This window comes from Acartia tonsa, chromosome 10 (assembly GCF_053477335.1).
Source record: "Acartia tonsa isolate MP-2025a chromosome 10, ASM5347733v1, whole genome shotgun sequence".
NCBI classification, from domain to species: domain Eukaryota; kingdom Metazoa; phylum Arthropoda; class Copepoda; order Calanoida; family Acartiidae; genus Acartia; species Acartia tonsa.
The window spans coordinates 15,040,984-15,063,971 of NC_137269.1; the positions used below are offsets into that span (position 1 = coordinate 15,040,984).

Consider the following 22,988-nt stretch of genomic DNA (forward strand, 5'->3'; position numbering starts at 1 on the left):
CTTTGCTTTTTAAAAGTTTTGGACGACCCAGGTTTCTTTTTATTTACTTTGTGTTTGAGGAGAGGGGAGGTGTAATCATTTTTGGAGTGGTAAGATACATTTTTATTTTACACTGAAAAAATGATAAAAATTTGTGTAATTTTTACAATATTATATTTTTGGTGCATATGTATATTTCTTATTTGGAAAATAGTGAAAGCATCAGTTTGGCATAATGCAGATGTCTGCAATTTTATTTCACAGCACATAGTATATACAATATTTTTGTAATATCGCAGCTTTTTATTATTAAGGTATTTCTACAAGTCTTCTTGTTACTGAAAATAACAAATATATTAACTTTCTAGTAAACACACCCCCAAACATTTTAGCAGCTCTGAGATGTTGCTTCATATTTTAACTTCAATTTTAGGATGACAAAAGAAATAATCAACTTTTTTTTATTTATATTGTTTAATATGGACATAATGCTGATTCTTATATTTTATACAACAATTTAATGTGAATAAAATAAGTTTTACCAAATAAACTTATACTACAAAGAATATGAGAGAAAAGGAAAGATTACAAAATTCATTAACAAGTCTAAGCTGATTAAAGTAACTTAACTGAATAAACGATAGAGATGAAAGTTGCCCTGTAAAAACAAAGGTTGATTTACTCTGAATAAGATTGCGTTTTGATGATTATTTCAAAAAATTGTCAAATAAATTAGGATCTACAAGGACGACAATATCGAAAAGGACAGCACAGAAACATACATATATAAACATTGTGAGTAGATGCTTAAAAATCAGAGGAATTGCCTAGATGATTTCAAAAGCAATTGAATTGCACAACAAAGCTACCTTTTCCTATATCTTCAAGTATGCAACATAGATAAAATATAAACTAGATTTTGATGTAAATATCCAAAACATTTTCAAATATGTGGTTTAAAAAGCTGTTTAAAACATTCCAACTGACATAGCTGTTTTATGCATAATTATGCTATTTTCAATTATAGCGGAGAGGATTATTTTTTTCTAGAGACAATTGGTGCCGGACAATTTCTCTTGTGAGGGTGGTTATAATAAAGTTATATATAGTTAATGAGAAGCCACATTGTAAAGTAGAACCATATCGGTTAGCTTGATACTTCGGTACATCCTGTTACTTTGATAAAGGGATAAATTAAAGTTATCAATTTTAGATTATGAACACGAAAAGATTAAATTAACAATCAATTCAGAAATATATAAATATACGTGCCTTTGTGAGAGATGTAAATCTTTACAATACACATTATTCAACATAAGCTACTAGACTTGTCTTTTCAGTGGTATGGGGGCTTTTGTCCCTTATCTAACCATTTAATTAAATAAATTGTACCTGCAAGGAGAACCCACCGGCATCATCATTGTAACATTTCCTTAAATATAAATAAACAAAATTATAAATTAGATTATTTTTAAGCTAATGATTTTGGTAATCTTTTATACTCTTTCTTGGAAAGTAGCAAACAAAGTTAAGAAAATAGATTACTATTCACACGTCTGAAAAATTACTGAAAATGGCTTATTTGCAAATTAGTTGTGCCTAAGCATCCCGATTTTGTTTTGTCCAATTTGTTGTTTTAATAGAAAATAGACTTCTTGATTTCTATTTTCTTGCAAATTTGAATTAAATTTCCATTTTGTAAAGACTAGGGGATAATCATATAATCCCTTGGGGTAAAATCATATTTAGACGGAACTTAATTTATTTCAGCACAAAAGTATTAACTTTATGAAGAGGAAACCCCAATTTGCATATTCCTTATGCAAAATCTAAAAACAGACATCTTTTTAGCGCGGTGGAGTCGACATTTTTTTAGGTTACTCCTCTCTAGCTTCGGCGAAAGAATAACTCAGCTCCCACAACGCTGGCATCGATGTGAAACCATCTTTTTTATTGAGCAGGTCCACTCTGTTTGCTAGCGAAAAAAGTCATTTTAGGTGATTTTATTCTAAATTTGCATAATAAAACTTTTACTGTTTTTTATAATATGTCTATTTGCAGCAAACAGCCGCCTTGTAGCAGCGGACGCCAAGTCCTTGATTATAATACCCTCTTTAAAAAAGACCTTTGAATTATATTATATTTATCTAAGAAAGCTTCTTTGTTGTCTCATTCCAAACCTTTTGTCTTTGTCTTTCTATACAACTGTTTATACTATTGTATAAATAAATTTATCCAAAAAGCTTTAAATCAAGAGGTAAATAAATTAGGTTTCTTAAAAATAATTTCTTTGTGAAGCATTTAATGGTAAAAACAAACTCATTTGGTTTACTTGTTTAAGATTTTTTTCACCTAAAAACCCTTCTTTATATTATAAGAATTGTTGGAAGATTTTTTACTACAAAAAAAATTTCTTTTTTGCATGTGAAACTAGAAATATTATTTGTGTGTAAGAATTTCCTTGCAGGAAATTGAATCAGACCTTCAGAGGACGCATCGAATCAAGGCTGGAAATAAAGGAAGCAAAGTTACGGTTGATTATAACAATTAATCAACAGGGACAACTTTATTTGATATAGTAGCGTAGCAATAATAAGTTAAATACTTTTTCTATGTAGTAGTATGTGCAGTTAATTTTGAATAATAAAAAAACTATTTTGTCAAGATATAGCAAAGCTTAAAATCCATACAAAAAACCTGGAATATTTTGTCTATCTGAATAAATTTTCTTGAATCATTTCCTTTAATACGTATGGCGAAGTAGACTTTTATATTTACAAATATAATTTATTATAGGCACACAACTTCTCTATAAACATCACTTTTTATGAAATGATTTGATGGTATATAAAAAATCTTAATAATAAAAGAAGGTGTATTAACTTTTATTTTTATAGCTAGCCGGTGCTTTTAGTACGTAGTAGATGTAAAATTTTCCATAGAATTCAGATATGCAATCGGTTTTTTTTGTAGACCTCTTATTTTTCAAGTAATTTAAGTTTAAAAACAAAAATTAAGTCGATTTTAAGGTACTAAAACGCAACAAAAAAAAGGAAGAAAGTGGCCATTATGAACAAAAATAGTAAGATCTTTAATTTGACACCTTTCTTTTTGAATTCTGTAAAGTAATTATTGGAAAAAATCGTTTTTTTTAAAACCCATGAGAATAAAAACTTTGAACTTAATTATATCATTACACAGGCATAAGAAATAGGCGTTATATATACTTTTAGAGTGAGAAAAATATTACAAATCCATTCTAAGCAAAATTGAAATAAAAAGTTTACAAAATAGTAAATAAAGTACAATAAAAGGAATTTTATGAAAATATTATATTATATTATATTATACATGCAACCATCTTATTTCTTGTTTTGAGTATAAAAAATGGGAAGGGGGTAAAGAGGGGATGAAGAAAGTGTTGCCTGTACAAAATAATAAGTTAGGCCATTTTTTTTTTTTTTACTTTTTTTCAATTTTGCTTACAATGGATTCGTAATATTTTTCTGATTCTAAAGGTATATATGAACCCATATTTTTTATGTCTGTGTAATGATATAATTAAGTTCAAAGTTTTTATTCTTGTGGGTTTAAAAAAATCGATTTTTTCAATAATTACCTTACAGAATTCAAAAAGTAAGGTGTAAAATTAAAGATATTACTATTTTTGTTCATAATGGCCATTTTATTCCTTTTTTTATGCAATTTAGTACCTTAAAATCGACTTAATTTTTTTAAAACTTAAATTACTTTAAAAATAAGAGGTCTGCAAAAAAACCGATTGCAAATCTGAATTCTATAGAAAATTTTACATCTACTACGTACTAAAAGCACCAGCTAGCTATAAAAATAAAAGTTAATACACCTTCTTTAGAAAATTAGAATCTTGTATAAATATTCCTGTAAAAATAAGGTATAATTTATGAAATTAAAAATAAACTTTATCATGTTGAATTTACAGCAACATTTTTATAGTAACGTCTGAGAGGGAAACTTTTTTTCAGCAAATAAATTCAAGTTTAAAATTAGAAATATTGTTTTTTTTTGTCAACGTGAAATATGCCTACTTGGTTTGTACACCTCCTGTAGTGGGTATGAAAGGAAAAAATTATAGAAGATGGCTATTAGAAATCCTTAAACCCTTATTACCCAAAAGCTAGTTCCTATCCTTAGTTCTTTTTAAGCAGTATATTTTTATGAAAATTAAAATAAGAAGAATAACAAATCAGAATCTTTAATCAATATATTATAGTTTTCAATCATTTTAAAAGTCCGTTGGTCCCTGCAAAAACTTCTGCTTAGTATTGCGTTTAAGACTTTGTCATTCTTTTTATAATAGGATCCTACATTTGGATGTTTTTATACTTGTATTTTCCCTGTTTATCTCTTTCTTTGAATGTCTAAGATAACATGTATAAAACATGCAAGTATAATATCCAAATAAGGATAAATTAATTACAATTCCCCTTCTGAACTATGGCCTCAACAAAAATTAAAAGGCAGCATTATCGATAACTTAATGTAAAATATTTTCTTTTGAGTGGCTTTCAGTTTACAGACCATTAACAGAGCCACTGCCGTTTTTTTTTGTGCCAACAAACAATACTTTTTATTTTTTTAGATAGTAGATAAGTAGTTAAACAAATCATTTAATACATTTCATTGGTAGACACGTGAGAATGAAAAAAAAAATTACTTGTTTTTTTCAGGAGGACAATAAGAAAAAAAATGTCAGCACAATGTTAATCTCTATAGAATAATCCCCCATATAATCTTTTACCAACAATTTTCAATTGTGGCAGGGGACATAACACCAATTATACTGACCACTAAAATGTATTAAAAACCGTTCTGCCATTCGTTCACTGAAAAACTTTAGGCGTATATTCTTTAATTGTGAAAATCCCAGCAATTTTTCATGTTTTAGTTGCATTGTTACTTCTTTTTGAGTGTTTAGCAAAATAATCCATCGTGATTTAGATGCATATCTTAATTATATATTATTCATGATGCTACGCTATTGCCCAGTGTCTTTTTTTAGTCCAAGAAGGACTCATATTTAATTAAAATAATATAAAAAAACAGAACATTAATAATTAGTAGAAAGTTTTCACAACAAAAACAAACAAATAGGATTTTTGCAAAAAAAACTATAGTTAATACTATTTGTGTGGGTTTGCTGCTTATTTGTTGTTTTTAGAAATTCTTCACAAAAACATTATTCCAGTTCTTCTTTTCTAGGACAGAAAGCTGTTTGCCATGCCCCATTTATAGAGTAGCAGATCTACTGATTATAATGTACCTGAATCTTTTTGTGTCTCAGATAATGTAAGTGGAACTGTTGTACACAAATACACAAATAATACTCCTATCATTTTATAATCTAAAAATAGAAGCAACGTGGATAAAAACAAAATAAATTATGACAAAAATTCATTATGACTCATTATATTTATGAATATTGTCTGTTTACAAAATAGAAAATAGAAAAATTGTCATGTTTGGAAAAGTTTAATTAAAGCAAAATTTATAACAACAAAACATATTTGACTAAGCCTCCAATTTCAGCTTGTAACCAATGTAATTGATACATTTTTGATATTTTCAAATTATAGAAAAACCTTAAATAAAGCCTATTGATGCTGATTGAAACATAAATTATCAATCAATTATATTTTGTTAATAGATATTTTACATTACCTTTCACTTACATTCACTGTTTAGTTATGTTGGATATCATTTAATGGATTATGGTTATATGGAACCAATAAACCAGAAAATAAGCCAAATAAATACTGAATAATTTACTATATAAAAAACTAATAAATACACATAAATAGGGACAGTCTCTTTTTCTGTTTGGTTGCGAATCATCTCTAAAATTTTTGTTCTGACGGTATTACATTTGCTTTAAATATTATACTTTGATGAATTTTGTTATATATGGAATTTTCTTTTATATTTGTACTAAGATTTCTTTGTATCATTCTGTCTTGTAGTTCACCCGATATTCTGTATAACTCAATGCGTCCTTCGATCTGCTCATATCAGAAATTAAATTGCTACTTACATATTTAATTTCCTTGTTACCCTATTATAATGTAGGAAATGCAAAGTTATCTGTTTGTAAGCACATACAAACTTTTCAAACTTTATGATCAAATTATTTAGTTTATACGGATGACATAGCATATTGATAAGAAGAATAATGTAGTCATGAAATATTCTTATGTTATTGAATATGCAATGTTTTTATTTATCCTATTAGCGGCTTCACCCAAAAAGGGCAAATAGGATGTAAAAGTATTTCTCGTATTCATTCGAATCCGGTGGATAAGAACAGGTTCTCATCCATACGAAAAAAATATGTCTAGCATCGTATTATATCCAGCTTTTAGTTATTTTTAGCCCGTGCCTTCGGCACCTCGGGGCTAAAAAATGGTTTTAATCTTATAATTGTACATTCTATATCCGCGGAAAGCTGTTTATAATATGATGCGAGAAATAACTATTAAAGTTTTTCCAATATACTTATCTCATCTTTTAACGTGGTCTCATTTTAAATGGCAAACAAGTACATATGCTTAATATATTTTGTAAAATTTATTTAAGGGATCGGTATCCCACCTTCAGCTGAGGATGGCTAAATAATTTTTTTTTGCTGTGGCTGAGGATTAGGATGTTTTGGGTTGAGGGTGGCTGACACTGAGCGTGGCTACGGCTATTGGCGGCTGATTTTTCCTTTAAGCCAACCAGCTTTTCCATATCCATGCAGCTAGTTGCAGCTGCTACTTTAGTTTTTTTTCTGAGCTGATTGTTTTTAGTATTACTGCGGCTACATACACTTAAGAAGTCGGTTGGTCAGCTGTTTGAGAGGTTAAGGGTGACTGAGACTAGTGAGGCTGAGGGTGGCTGAGACTAGTTAGGCTGAGGGTGGCTAAGACTAGTGAGGCTGATGGTGGCTAAGACTAGTGAGGCTGAGGGTGGCTGAGCCTAGTGAGGCTAAAGGTGGCTGATACTAGTAAGGCTGAGAGTGATTGATAATATTGAGGCTAAGAGTGGCTAATACTAGTGAGGCTGAGGGTGGCTGAGCCTAGTTAGGCTGAGGATGGCTAAGACTAGTGAGTCTGTGGGTGGCTAATACTTTTGAGACTGAGGGTGGCTGAGACTAGTTAGGCTAAAGGAGGCTGATATTATGGAGGCTGAGAGTGGCATATACTAGTGAGGCTGAGGGTGACTGAGACTAGTGAGGCTGATGGTGGCTGACACTAGTGAGGCTGAGAGTGGTTGAGACTAGTGAGGCTGGCAGTGGATAAGACGAGTGAGACTGAATTTGACTGAATTTGAAATGTAGTATGTGTGTCTGAGGAGGATGTGTGCAACTAATATTGGCTTGCAGTGAGGCTTTTGTAAGATGCACAGTTTGTTGTAGATGCAACTGAAGTTGCGGCTACTGATTCCTGATTTATTTATTAGTTTGCAACATTGCATATTCATCTAATAGTTATTGGAATATTAAGGTACAAATTGACATATGATGGACACAAAGCCTTTTTATAGATAGAGTCTAAACACTTAGGACTTTAGACATATATTTAGACATTTAAGATCTTTAAAAAGTTTATTTACTTTTTATTTCTCTCGTTTTTTATGACCATTTCGTATTGTTCATTAATGTTTTATTAGGGAAGTCATTTTTTTCTACAATGGAAATTCTAAGGTTTGCAATTGTAGATAATTATAAAAAATGTGCCCAAAAAACATTTAGTATACAACTTCATAGCTTTATCAATACAGAAGCAAACTACTCTTTAACTCACTATGTATGCAATTTTCTTACATTTAAATGCAAGCAAATCGTTGTTTCGTACCAAACAATAAAATTTCAATAATTATTATAGCACATATAGCTCAAACATTTACTTTATATTTGTTTTAAAAAATATGTCTAATAAGAGTAAAATCTTGTAGGTTTTCATTTGGTAGATATTGCAGTGTCAGCAAAGATTTCATCAAATTTCTAGTTTCTCCAGACCAGAGAGATGGATTGTTGCTGAATAAGGGCTCAATGCTTAAACATTAATCAATTTACCGATGAAACAACTTAACTTTGTTTTACAAATCTAAATGTTTGGGAAAATATTATAATTTAGACTGGTCAATAGACTGTTCTTTTATGAACCATACCTTTAAAAAACCTGAATAAATTTAAAGTTTACTGGAAAACAACAAATTATTAGAGTTAACAAAAACCTACAGACTTGCTACATCCTTCATGCAAAGATAGGAAGAGTACAAAAATAATTTTAAAAACAAATGACATTAAGGATCATATTTGAAGAAGGAGTGTTTTTAAATCGCTATTTTAGAGTTTTTAAAAAAATGTGGATACTAGCGGCTACGCCCCTAGTTAATTCTAGGGGAACTTATGGGAAGGGTAGGGAGATGAGTAAGTTGCAAGTGCATGTGCTCATTTGTAGGGGAGGTTAACATTTTAGCCAAAGCCGGATCAAATCGGACGAATTTATGTATATTTAAAACTTAAAATGGGTCGACTATCCCCCTTCCTCAAGGTCCACTATAGACCTCTAAAGGCGTATCCGCCAGTAACAATAAAAGATCTTAGTTGAATGCCTTTACAATCAACCTTGGTGGACCTTATTAAGAATTAAACCGATTGGGTTTGGCTTTGAAAGGAATATGCTTGTAGGTAAGCAAAAATAAGAGATAAAATTATTGGTTTAAGTATCCATTAATTGTCGACAATATGGGGGTGTTTTGTTTAACATTGGATTTATAGAACATATTATCTGTATAAACCATCATAACAAAGACTTCAATTAATGCCTAACTATATCAACAATAAACCTATCAATAGTCTCTGTGTGTGTCTGTTTGAACAGGTAGAGATAAAGAAAAGGTTCACAACAAACAGAATATAATGAAAATTATTTTTTAGGTAAATAATGTTAGAATACATTAACATCAATTATTAATAAAACAAACTGAGGCGTGTGCACAGGATTTAACCAAGAATTGTGCCAAACAACATCTTTTTTTTACATCCCTGAGGATTTTTTTTGCTCATCTCAAGTAATACAACATAACATCCACATATGTAAAGCTAAGCAAATAAGACAAAATGGCTTATGGACAATAACAAAAGTAGAGTAAAACTATAAACTATAAAAATATACAATGTAATTCAGAAAATGAAAGAAAATTTTGTAGAAATCTATCTCAAAATTAGTTAAATTCAGGGTTCTTAATATTTACATACTCATATTATAGAAATTTGTCACTTAAATCAATATACCTAATCGTCATAGTAATCCACATCCAAAAAAATTAAGTAAATATGAAATATGTCTTCTTATATGTATATGTTTTCAAAAAGCAAGGAAAAATCATGTTAAAAATGGATATAAGGCCTTTCTGGTGATGATTATAGAGTTGTTACACTTTCTAAATTGAAACTCACAGATACAGGAATCATCATACAAAGATTGAAATCGATAGAACAATTCTAATAACTATATGAGCTATCAGTTACGACCGACAGACCAACCATAAATGAGGAAGATGTAGCGAGTTTGCAAGGACAAATTAAGTGTAAAAACATTCTATCTTGCCTTTGTTAAGATAAGTTTCAGTGTTATGTCGTGTCAAGAAAAAATTTTTACGGTGGTTATTTCATAGATAGATTGGTGAGCTTTCATTCTTATAGTTATTGTAGAACTAGGGTATTACGTAGATTTATGCATTTTTTAAAATAAATTTATGAAGATTTTTGTGAATTCATAATAAAACATTTGTAAAATTAAAGTAGCTTATCAATGAGAATATCTATTATTCATGAAAAAAAATTTCCTGAGACATTTGTCTTTAATATATGTTGGACGTTGGTAGCTTGTTATGAATATTCTACTTGTCTTTTTTTACATAGTAAGTGAATAAAATAAGATATTCATAGTTTGGGTCGATTTTAGCCAGTGACCGTTTATTTAAAACAGCAAATAAGTAAACAAAAATTTTCCAAAGTAACTCAAAAAACCGTCAGAGCATTACCGATAGACTGACGAACCAAGTAAATTAGCACATGAAATATTTACAAAAATTTCGGATATTTCGAATTATAGAGTAGCTTCGTTACTTGAAGCTTATTATTATGCATAATAATGCACAAAACATATTGTGTGTAAGATACAAAATCAATTGAGACTCTGAGTGTATGAGTCAAACTGAAAGGATCATTCATAGTAGAAATGTCATAAATATATTATCTTTACACAAACTATCATATTTATCGATTTTCTATATTCTTACTTTACTATAGTATAGTATATGGTATCTAACATTTAGGATCAAGTCGGATTTTAGAAAAAAGGTTTTAACATTGATAGCTACCAACTTTAAAATTGAATTGAAAACTACGTTCGCCAATCCATTGTTAACCAATATAAAAAAAAACTTTTAAATAATATGGAATAGCCAAGGTAAATATTGCACACACAAGAAGTGTGTGGTTAGAGTAAACACGTACTAAATCGGTCTTTTTCGCAATCTAATACCAAGTAAGCTCTCTGTGTATTATTGTGTACCTTTGCTATAACAGATTATCTGTAGACTCTTGTATGTCATGCTGTTTAAAACTCTGCGCAATGGCAGTTTTCGAGCTTGTAGCTTTTAAAGATGATAAAAATTACATTTTTTCGTATTTTCAACTTGATCTCATATTTGCAGAAAACATTCTCTAATGTGCCAAACTAACTTTCTCTCAACTATCCTAGCCAAAATATTTAGAATTTAAACTAAAATTTATTATGTTAAGTTATGCATAATAAGGTAACCAAATACTTTATAGGTTTTACCAGGGAGGCAGAGGACAAAGGCTGTTAAATTATTCGTTAACCTTTTCTTCCCTCAATCCTAACAGATACCGGTATACCAAAGGCATATTTTCACACAAGAATAAGAATGATTAATCTATCGTCCATTGTCCTAACTAAATCAATATATCTGGGTTTTCTGAAGCTAAATTATAACTTACTTTGTCCGTTTGTTTGGATTGTTAAAGGGAAAACATGATTTTCTAAGCTGCAAATAATTTCGCCGTTTACCCTGGAAGTGCCTTGTTTAGCAATAATCTTACCCATATTTTTGAATAAAATCAATTATAGGAGTGGGGGTAGTTTGTTTATTGATTTAGGTCAGGCTATTATATTAGGCAGCAACGCAGGATTAGGGAGGGAACCGTAGATATATTGCCCCGAAGTGGTAAGGCATAGGAAAAAAATCAACATTCCATATTCTTAATTTTATATTAAAATTAGGGAGGTGTGGGAGTTCAGTGCTCGACAAGCACTTTGATGGAACACCGAAATTTCATTATAAAAGGAAAATTTACTCAACTTCTAGTATAAAGATATAAGTTTAAAATATTTAGAAGACCCGGTCTGTTTGTCTGTCGAAGGAAATGCAAATTTATATTCATGGTATAGATATTTAAAAAAGAACTTGTGTTATCATCCTTGTTCATCTTTTAGTTCCGTAAATATAAGTATGGTTATATTAAACATTTAAGTTACATCATGCTATTATTTTTATTATTTAACATAACTGGATTATTATTGCATGGTTGAATCTTCTTTTATTAATTGTTGACATTTAAAGATTTGATGTTATGTATTACTTTTATCGTTATGTAACCTATAGATATTTTTAATAAATAACAGCTTTTCAACTTTTTGGTCCATGTCATTTTCAATTACTAATTCACAAACTCATAAGCTTAAGGTTCTAGCCGTTCACAAATTTTATTCATGTATTCGATATGACATTTTCTTTAAAAAGATAATTAAATTTTAAACATATTACATATTTGAGTTCTTAATTCCTTGTATGGGCAATCAAGTTAAGGTAAATTATTATAACTTTCTGAGGCGTATTGTAATAGCCTAGCTATAGAATAGCCGCACTGTTAAACCAAACATCTAGTATACATATATTCTTTGATAAGTTTAAAATATTTAGAAAGAATTATTTCGTAAGAATTTTATTCTGAATGACTAGAAATGGATTTTAAATGTCAAAAGGAAAATTGAACGTGATTTTTTGCAAATAAAAGTTGCATTGCCAGACAAACGATTTTTTTACGTTTTAGATTAAATGCATATGACTGTAGACCTGTGAATTAATTACCTCCATACTAATTATAATGACTCCATGCCAATGCAAATTTTCCCTTTCAGGAGACTGATACAGTTAGAAGGATGAATTTGATATGAATAGAATATAAAAAAAACAGATATCAAATAGTTTTCAATAAACCTAATTGACCTAAAAATAATTGCATAACAAAATTTGACATGTCAATGTAATAAACGATAATCATAATTTGTAAATATATGTTTGTTCATTTTATGATATATACTACTTTAAAAAGTAAAACTTAAATAAGATGAGAGATAAAAATGTTTACTTGGTGAAGAGTTTATAAAATAAACAATTTTTCCCACAAGGAACCAGAATTACATATAAAACCAACATAGTATTAAATAGGTATAATAAATTTTATATTTCTTTGAATTTTATATTAATTATGAGCAACAACAGCGAAATTAATTAAATTCATTGTCACTAAGGCTGAATAAAATAAACTTTAAAAGTAATTGCTTTAATGTATTTTCAAAAAATTAATTTTGTTGGAAAATTGTTGTAACTTATATGGACAACATTACTTGCTATCGGCCGGGCCATAGAACTACTAAACAGAATAAATGGTTCACTATTGAAGAGGAATATATTTGTTTCCCCACGGTATAATGTTTTCACCTTGTATCCCCATGTCTATATTGTATCTCCACTCTCACAGAGCATTATGTCCCTTTCTCTCAGAGCCATCGGACCCCAAATTGACGTGTTTATGTGGATGGATGTATGTTTGTAAACAGAAGGGTAAGAAGTACGTGTGTCTTCCTTTAGATGTTAAGGAAGGGAAGAAAGGATAACTACATACATATCAGAGAAATTAAAGGAGAAATTATGCCTTCTTCTCAGAGGAGATATTTTATTTTCATATGGGGGGGGGGGGGGTACAAAATATTGAGAACATTATTCAGGGAAATTGGTAGAGGGTGGCTTTTCTGTCGGAGAAATAGAAAGGGTAGCAAATGATCTCTTTAGAGAAAATAAGGTATTATTTTAATATCAAAAGAAAAAAAATTATATTAGCATGTTTTGTTTTAATATATATATATTTTTTCATATTTTTTCACGTTTCTGTGGACTATTTCTATTGTAGCCTATGTTTTGGAATCCGCTTTATGCATTTTAAAAGAATTAAAAAGGAAAATATCTTATCTCTTCATATACTTTCTTGAAAAAAAATGAGATATATAAATTATCTATTGATAATATAAATGTCTAAAAATGTTAAGGTGCCCCGTGACTAATGATATGACTGGTCCGGCTGATAGAAGGGTGAATTTGTTGGCCAACTCTCTAAATATAAACTAGGGATATTCACAAGTAGAGATAAAAACATATTTGCCATCATTAATTAAAACAAACAACAAGCAAACAAGAATTGCGATATTTATATTTCTGAAATAGGAGTTATTTTCTGTTTTTATTCATAGAATTTTAACACTATATAAAGCCAATTGATTATAAAGGCTTAAATTTAAAAAGTGCTGCTTTAAGTTTATCAGGATAGAAACATCCAGTTGATTTTTTAATTTCAAATTATAATTTTAAAGAATTTTTTTTTATTTATTAATATATTGACAACACCTGCCAAAGTTTAAAAATTTAGTTTGTCATTGCGTCAGGTGATTTTGTTGTGTTCCTTATTCACCATTTTTAAAAGCGAAGATTTTATATAATTAGGGTAGGTCCGTCCGTTAATTTAAACAGGTTAGAATTTTCCTATCGATTCCAAACTTTGCATGATGATTTCTGTGGTAGTTAGGTACAATTTAGAAACTCTGTAATCAATACCAGAATGTCCGTACATCCATTTTAAACATGTTGATTTTTAACTTTTTTGACAACAAATTTTTGTATGTTAAAATTATCCGATTCTTCTGATTTTTAAAAAAACTGATTCCTATTACAACAAGGTACAATGTAATAAGCGAAGCATCTCTATAAACAAGTCCCAAAAATGTAAGTATTCCTTAAACAGTATCATCTATTTATGCAGTTTTGCAACAAATTTACTTACAATATTATTTTTGCTGATGCATTTATATTCTGCTAATTCAGATCTGACAATCTACAAGTGTTAATGTTCGTTTGTCTTTCCATTTCAGAGCTTTGCTTTTATGGCTGTTGTCATCCTAGTTTTCTAGCTTATTTGAAATTCTTAAAACCTTAAAATGCCGGCTAATAAGGTTCTATGGTTTGATATATCCTGCAATTATGTTTCTACTTATAAATTGTCCTATGTGTGTATGGTAGAGATTTGCTTGTATACAGATACTAAATAATAACATTATGCAGGCAAACTATAGGAAAGGGAAAGTGGAACTTAATATGTCTTACATCTTAGGGAGAATATTAATAATAAAAAGTACCTATTACATTGTGAGCCAACTAAAATGCCTGGTTGTTATTGTGGACATGGTTGTTAAACTGGACTGGACATAGTTGTTATTCCTGACATGGTTGTTATTATGGACATGGTTGTTATTCTGTACATAGATGTTATTATGGACATGGTTGTTATTCTGGACCTGGTTGTTATTCTAAACATAGATGTTATTCTGGACATGGTTGTTATTCTGGACATAAAAGTTATTCTGGATATGGTTGTTATTTTGAACATGAGTGTTTTTCTGAACATGGTTGTAATTATGGACATGGTTGTTATTCTGGACCTGGTTGTTATTCTAAACATAGATGTTATTCTGGACATGGTTGTTATTCTGGACATAAAAGTTATTCTGGATATGGTTGTTATTTTGAACATGAGTGTTTTTCTGAACATGGTTGTAATTATGGACATGGTTGTTATTCTGGACATGGTTGTAATTATGGAAATGGTTGTTATTCTGGACGTGGTTGTTTTTCTGAATGTACTTGTTATTCTGGACATGGCTGTTCTTTGTGACAAGATTGTTATTCTCGACATGGTTGATATTTTGGACCGGGTTAACAAGTGTTTTTCAATTATTTATTAATGTATGACTAAAATCAATAATACATAAATATTATTATTTGGTAAATATTAATATGAAAGTGATTGTCAATAATTATTTTTATGTAATAACAATAAATTATATCATAAATTAAGTTATGAAACATGAATTCATTAAAAATAATTTTCAATAGCCCAAATAATAGAGTCTTTTGGGAAGTTCTTTGTAAAAAAAAGTTATTTAAAAGTTATCTTTATAAAACAAAAATGACAACATCCATAAAAACAAAGCTCTGAAACGGTAGGACAAACTAACATTAACACTTGTAGAGTGTCAGAAATGAATAATCAGAATATAAATGTATAAAAGTCGAACGAAACAAAATTGTAAGTAAATCTGATGAAAAACTGCTTTAATACAGGATAATGTTTAAGGACATTCTTACATTTTTATGACCTGATTACAGAGATGCTTTGCTTATAACAATGTACTTTGTTGTCCTAGGAATCAGTATTCCAAAAATCAGACCAATCAGATAATTGTCACAAAGGCTCTATTTTCTTATAAAAGCGAGAAGTTTGTAAACATTTTACTCAAGGCACTAAATCGTTACAATTTTCATGAGAAATACGCATTTTATAAGGCATACAAAACGCTCTAATTTTCATTCTATTTAACGTAATTTTGTATTTTTTTTGCTGGTTATTTCATTTTACATATACTTTTATCATTTTTTAAAAAAATTTATCTTTTTTCATCATTTTTTTGAGAAATTAATGCTTAAACTAAGGGTATCTTTAAACGCAAAATTGACGCACTTAGAATTAATAATGCGTATTGAGTACAAAGGGGGGATAATTTCAAGACATGCATGTTCCAAAGATATCTTTTTTTCCATAAAATTTTAATGTTTAGTCCACCGGAGATTACCCTGAAAATCATATATCAATTTAAGAAGATAATTTTTGTAGAATAGTTACTGAATTTACAACTTTATGTACTCAAAAAGTATAGTAAAGATCAAAGGCGTGCAAAAGGTTGGTATAGGGGTTGTTTACACCACCCTTGTAAAATTAAGGGGGATGGATACACCTCCCTAGGTGTCCACCCATGTCCACCCTCTTGACAAGAGCCTACAACCTCAGATACACCCCTCTATAAATTCCAAGGGGTATAAAGGAAATAAATTTACACCCCTTAAAATAAAGTGGGGTTGGAGGTGTTTAAGGAGGGTGTATTTAAGCAAGTCACTGATTCAGATAATTCTATGCTATCTATTTTTAGGTAAATTAATTACCAGACTTTACTAAAAAAATCTTGCAATATTCTGTACAACTGTACTGTACAACTTTTAATTAGTAAATTCTCATACATATGTAGGGGGGGGGGGAGTTAATGTAACCATCCCATAATCAATTAATCCAAATTTTGTTATGAAAATTGGCATGTGTATTGTGTAATCCTTAGTAGGTCTGTTTTTCAAAATTTAACAAAAAGTTAAGCTTAAGGGGGGGGGGGGGGGGGTTAAGGCAACCATCATGTAATCAATGCACAAATGGCACCTAGAATTCGAATTTCATTACAAAACTTGGCATGAGTAATCCTTGGTAGATTTTTTCCCAAAATGAAACAAAAATTTGGAAAAGTAATGGCTAAGGGCTGTTTGCTCAGCTGTTTAGCCATTTTTCAGCAATAATTACGTAGGAATCATCCATTAGGGATAGGTTTTAAGGGGTGTTGAGCTGAAAAATACTACCAAAAATAGTGGCAGCTGGGTAATGGCTTATAAGGATATAAAAAATTGAATATTTCCATGGAATTAAACTTTTCTTAATTAACATTATAACTTTATGTCATGGACAAGGACATATTACTAAAAACACTTTTTTAATTTCTAGATTTCGCTGAAAACTGCCAAAAATGGCTGAGAACAGCTGTCAACAGCCAAAAGTATATATTGTAGATTAAATCATCCCACCACAAAAAAATTTTGAAAAAATTTTTGCCCCCAGTAAAAATGTGGTTGATTTAAGCAAAAAAATGACCCATGCTAAATATTTTTTTTCTGTGATGCAATAATTGTGACCTCACAAGCACTTCAAAGTTTTTGAAATCTGCAAAAAGAATGTTTTTTTAGTTCTTTTGTGTGATCTCAATTTTAAAGATTTTTACAAAATTTCAATTCTAGTATGTCAATATAAACCTGAAATTTACCAAAAAAATGGAGCAGTCTCAATAATAACATATGAAGGTGTAGCAAGAAATCTGCAAAGTCAAATTCCATTTTTGCAGTTTTTCTTACCTAACTTTAAAAAAAGTTAATTTTGTTTTTCTTTTAGATGCAGTAACTACTGGACCAGGTAGTTTAAAAATTTTAGCTCAATATATATCAATTTTGCCCACCTTCCATCACCAAACCCCCCTTTATTGATAAGAAGACCATTAATTTTATATTAAAAATTTTAAAATACCACAAAAAAATTCATTTGGCAGCTTGCTAATGGCCGCAGCTCAGCTGGGAGCGGCCAAGAGTAGATTGAGTAGATAGGGCTTGTGACGACGTGTCTCTGGTAACAGCCCCAGCTGCCAAATGGATGGACCCCCACTATTTATAGTAGTATTTTTAAGCGCAGTACCAATAAAAACCTTCCCCTAGACATGTCACAAGCCCTATATACTCTTCATACTCTTAGCCACTCCCAGCCATTTTTAGCCAGTTCTAGCAGCTGGTACAAGAAATTTTAAAAATGGATATTTAAAGCAAAAATATGTTTCAAAAAGTTGATTCCTATGCAATTAATGATAGTTTCGCCCTGAATATAGCCCAAAAACGGCTAAAGGACTGAGCCGCCAGCTGTTAGCCATCACTTTTGCAACTTTTTGTTCCATTTTGGGAAAATAGATGTACCAAGGATTACTCATGCCAAGTTTTGTAACAAAATTCGAATTCTAAGTGCAATTTGTGCATTGATTACGAGATGGTTGCATTAAGCCCCCCCCCCCCCTCAAACTTGAGTTAATTCCTTTTATGATCTTGATAGATATATGTTTATAACTTTTAATATATTTTACAATAGTTTTTAAAGTTAATGTTGGGAGGGAGATATATCCCAATCCTCTTTTTATAAAAAAAATTTTAAAATGTAATAAATTTCTTATGTAAAGTAGGTTTGGTAAAATCTTAATAATATCACCCTTGATTTTAGTTAAAGGGGGCTGTTAAAAGTCATAAGTGGGGTGTCAAAAAATTTAGTTGTTAATAAATTAATGGAATATAACCTGATATTATAAATTTGAAACATATTTTTGATGTACAAAGAGAATAAAGGAACATGTATTACACTTTTCTTCATAGAAGAAATTGAATCATTTTTATTTGTTTTTTTTCAACACAGGTTATTTGTGTATCTCTTGGTACAAGATACCACCATATTATTAGGTAAATCTAATTTTTTATAAATTAAGTGAATAAGTCTGTTAGACCAAGGGTAGAAACTCAGTAGATAGACAGACAGACGGGCAAGAAGAATTATCAAAGTTTTACTAAAATAGACAATTAATTAGATAAAATCCAATAGAGAACCTGTGAATGATCAGACAGACAGAGGGACAGACAGACAGACAGAGGGACAGGTAAATAGTAACAGAGAGTCTTTGAGGCATTAACAAATTACAATTAGGCTATGCTAGATGATTCATTAAAATCCAAAAGAGAGGCAGTTAGACAGATAGACAGACAAGTGGTGGGACAGACAGACAAAAGGACAGACAGGCAGAGGGACAGACAGACAAATGGGTATTGCCTAAAACAGTTTGGCTGCTATATGAATCATTAAAACCCACCGTAGAAAAGAAATTTACATTAGTTTCTTATTTCGATACTCAACGCCCCCCCCAAAAAGGCAAAAATCCATCACTAGTAAGTACTTACATATGATAAAAGGTTTCATAATTCCCTACATTATCTGGATAGCTCCAGATTAAATTAAAATAAATATGCTACTGTTTATTCGAACAAAAAAATAATTTAAAAAACTATTTCAATCTAAATTAAAGGTGTAAAAGTACTCAATAATTAATCTAATTATAAAAACATAATGTTTTAATTGAATGTAAAAGGCGAAAAGGAATAGTTATTTCTCGCATCGTATTATAAACGGCTTTCCGCGGATATAGAATGTACAATTAAAAAACTGGTTTTAATCTTATGATTGTACATTTTTATATTCGTAGAAAGCTGGTTATAATACGATGCTAGACATAGTTTTTTTGTATGGATGAGAACCGGTTCCTATCCACTGGATTCGAATGAATACGAGAATAGTTATTTCTCGTATCGTATTATAAACGGCTTTCCGCGGATATAGAATGTACAATTATAAGATTAAAACTAGTTTTTTAGCCCCGTGGTGCCGAAGGCACCGGCTAAAAAAACTAGTTTTAATCTTATGATTGTACATTTCTATATTCGTAGAAAACTGGATATAATACGATGCTAGACATAGTTTTTTCGTATTCATGAGAACCGGTTCCTATCCACCGGATTCAAATGAATACGAGAAATTAAATTATTATCTGAAAAAGTAATTTAGAAATTTCAACCAAATCAATAAAAAGAGTGGATCAAGTTTATTATAACATTGTTTATATTCCTAGGAACAACGAGCAAACTAATTTAAAAGTTCATTCTTTTAATTTTATAAACACTATATTTGCACGTATATATTATAACTTGGAACATAATAAAAGCATAATAATCAATCTTTTTGGCCTAAATAATCTAATAATGGAAGGAAAGGGACAATAAACTGAAAATTAAACTGCTTAAGTTTATCAGCTTAAAAACTTTGGAATTTAGTATTGAATTCTAATTGGGTAGTACAAACTTTACCACGAAAAAATATAGTCTGAATAAGAGCAGTTTTCTTTGTCAGGGATTGTGTTATCTTGTCAACCCTTAAGATAACCTGTCTTGGTTAGTCAGATAAAAAGTTGGCTTTGTTATTTCAGTTAAATAGTTGTGTGAACAAAGTCTTTAGCTCTCTAACCATTTAGCCACTGTTAGTCTACAAAGTTGTGAAAAAACCTGTATTTGCGACTTGATCCCAATTTATATCTAATATTTCCTATCTCTGAAGGCGTTTTACAAATAGAATTTATTATTTATAGTATTGGATATCAAGCATCACGGCTTTATAACATTTTTATTTTATTTTTGGATATTGTAAGAAAGGTAGAGACAGGTCTAAAACCAACTCAAATGGCATGTCTTAGAAAACGCCCCCGTAGCGTCGCTGCATTATAACTATATTACCTTTTAAATATTCGAATTCAGTGTGGATATTCCGGATAATTGTTCTGGTAGCTAACTGCAAGCTAGTGTTGCATTCAGAAATTGCTCTATGAATGATATACAATTTTTTTTGCAAAATCATAAAGAAAAATCTTTCCCTATCTTGAATAGTAAAAGCCCAAGTAAATGTAGTTTATATGCCTTTGTATTTTATACAGTAGTTGTAAAATTCTACAAGCAAAAATAAATCCTAGATAAACTTATCATGCTAAAGGGCTAAACAAAATTGTTTACTTAAGGTTATTTTACGGAAATGCATATAAATATTATGATGAATATTATTATATTTTTAGTAGCATAGCTATTGTAAAATATTTCATCTTGACTCATCATTACAAATAAAACATATTTTGGAAACCTTGCAATATTTAGTTTAGCTTTGAGTTCAAAAGTAATTCATTTTAAGGAAGATAAAATCCTCCTAAAAACTTTTTATATTTAAAACAAAAGAATACTGTAAGTGTGTTTCTAAAGGCTGGATAAGTCGTTTAGTTTATCTGTTTAAAACCAAATACCTGAATTTAAGTCTAAAAAAATGTACATTTTTTTTACAAAAATCAATTAATCTCAAAATCCGTTGTTCACAAAACTGTGAAAATCAATTAAAACTTTTCATTCGAAATTTTTCTTTTCTAAAGTTTTATCTGGATGCTACAAAATTTCAGAATTTGATTATGCACAAAGAAAGGGTACTATAGCCGTACAATTATTAGAACAGCTTATTGTATTTAATCGCTATAGAAAAAAAAGGTTGTTCACCCGAGGATGTTCGAAACAGGTTGGAATTTTACTTCCTGGCGTATTAAAACTGAAACGGTAGCTGCTGGGAAAAAATAGAATAAGGGGCTACTGTTATAGCATTGGAGCGCTGCAATTGATTTTTTAGTATGTTGGAGATACATTTTTATGTTTTTTAAGGTTTATATTCTTTATTAGTCTGCTACTATGGTTAAGCAAACTGTAATGGATAGTTGTTATTATTGTATATGCGGTTGGATACGGCTGCGGCCACAGAGCCTTAAACGCAGGTGCCGCTGGCTATTACATTTTAAGAAAACTTTAATACAACAAAGTTTAATAAGGCTTTATAAGAATATTTTTTAAGTCTTTCATTTCTTTAGATGACGTATTGTAATATGGGATCATGTATTGTAGGTTAAAATATATTATAAATTTATACAATCTTGTTCTTGACTGATTTTACAAAAGTAGGAACTCAATCTATCTTTATAAAGCTTTCTCATACAATTATTTCGTAATTGCTACATAATTGTCCCTGCTAAAAATATCTTAATTTTTAACAATTTCATAATAGATTTAATGAAAATACTTTTGAAGACTTTTGTATATCTTATTGCTTTTTTAGTAGCGAAGCTACTCTGTAATTCAGTTTGATAAGTTGCTAAGCTACTCCATAATTCACTTTGTCTGTCCGTCCATAGTGTGGTTGATACAGGTTTCTCGTCGTTCTTAGAGATTTATGTGTTCATAGATGAAAGGACAAGTAGATTTATTTTAGTTTTTTTATATATATTTTTGTCTTTGCCATTTTTGAAGATTTTTTTTGTAAAGGTACAATTTCCAAATATTATCCAGTATATAACTTACGTTGTCTACCAGTCCGTCAGTTATGAATCAAATTTTTAAATATTTTTGATGAAGGTTTCGTGATTTTTATCATTACTAATACTTTCTATTCTTATGTCCTTTTAGCTATCTCTTTATTCTTCCTCTTCTTTATGAATACTGGACATTTGCTTGATTTACTTTGTACATTTGTCTATACAAGTTTTTTTGTACTTCGCTACTTATGGATGTTGTCTTCCTTGTTATTGAATAGTTCCAGAATATCTTTTTACTGGAAAAACTTTTGAGTATACTATATTTATTAAAGCGAAGCTTCTTTCCATTTATTTCAATTTTTTCTAATAAAAATTTACCCCCCCCCCTCCTTCTTAAATGTAAAAGATTGTAATTTTTTTTCAATTGACACCCCAATTGGCTTTGTTTTAGGGTTTATAAAGGGAAGTGATAATCTTACACTGCACTGATGTTGTTGAGGATGTAGAGCTGGAGTTGTATCCACCCACCGAATTTTCGAATGTTTTACTCTATAGTCTTTGGTTATTTTTTACCAATTGAGGTATGACTGTATCCCTAATAAAGAGTGATGTTGTCAGATGCCAGAGAAATAGCATGTAATTAATTGTATCCACACATTTTTACCTTAATATAAAGGTTCCTATGGAATTCCATCTAAAGCCCTTCCGATGACTAAATACAAGCCATACCAGCCTATACTGGGGACCTATTATTGTTGAAACCTCTCTCAAACTTTTGTGTTGTTTTTCAAAATCAGACTGTATTTATCATATTAACCCTTAACGGTTGGGGGGGCCCCCCCATCCGGTTTTTTCTATCTCATTTTCTGTGTGTGAAAGATAAAGAGCCCAAACTGCGTGACTTTTTAAGTTTGGGTATGACACATAACCGAGAGTTGGAATTTTTTGAAT

General features: G+C 30.0%; 1 protein-coding gene across 5 annotated transcripts in view; it reads right to left on the reverse strand.

Annotated features, from left to right (window-relative positions):
• The window catches only part of LOC145329516 (uncharacterized), a 30,873-nt gene extending 25,515 nt beyond the window's left edge, over window positions 1-5,358 (reverse strand). For all 5 annotated transcript variants that reach the window (XM_080173721.1, XM_080173720.1, XM_080173718.1 and 2 more), the window contains exons 1-2: window positions 5,282-5,358; window positions 1,372-1,411 (exon numbers count right to left, since the gene is read on the reverse strand). In XM_080173721.1, the coding sequence (XP_080029847.1) occupies window positions 1,372-1,411; window positions 5,282-5,354 (113 nt within the window). In that variant the 5' untranslated portion in view covers window positions 5,355-5,358. The remainder of the gene's footprint in view (window positions 1-1,371; window positions 1,412-5,281) is intronic.
• Between the last annotated feature and the right edge of the window lie 17,630 nt (window positions 5,359-22,988).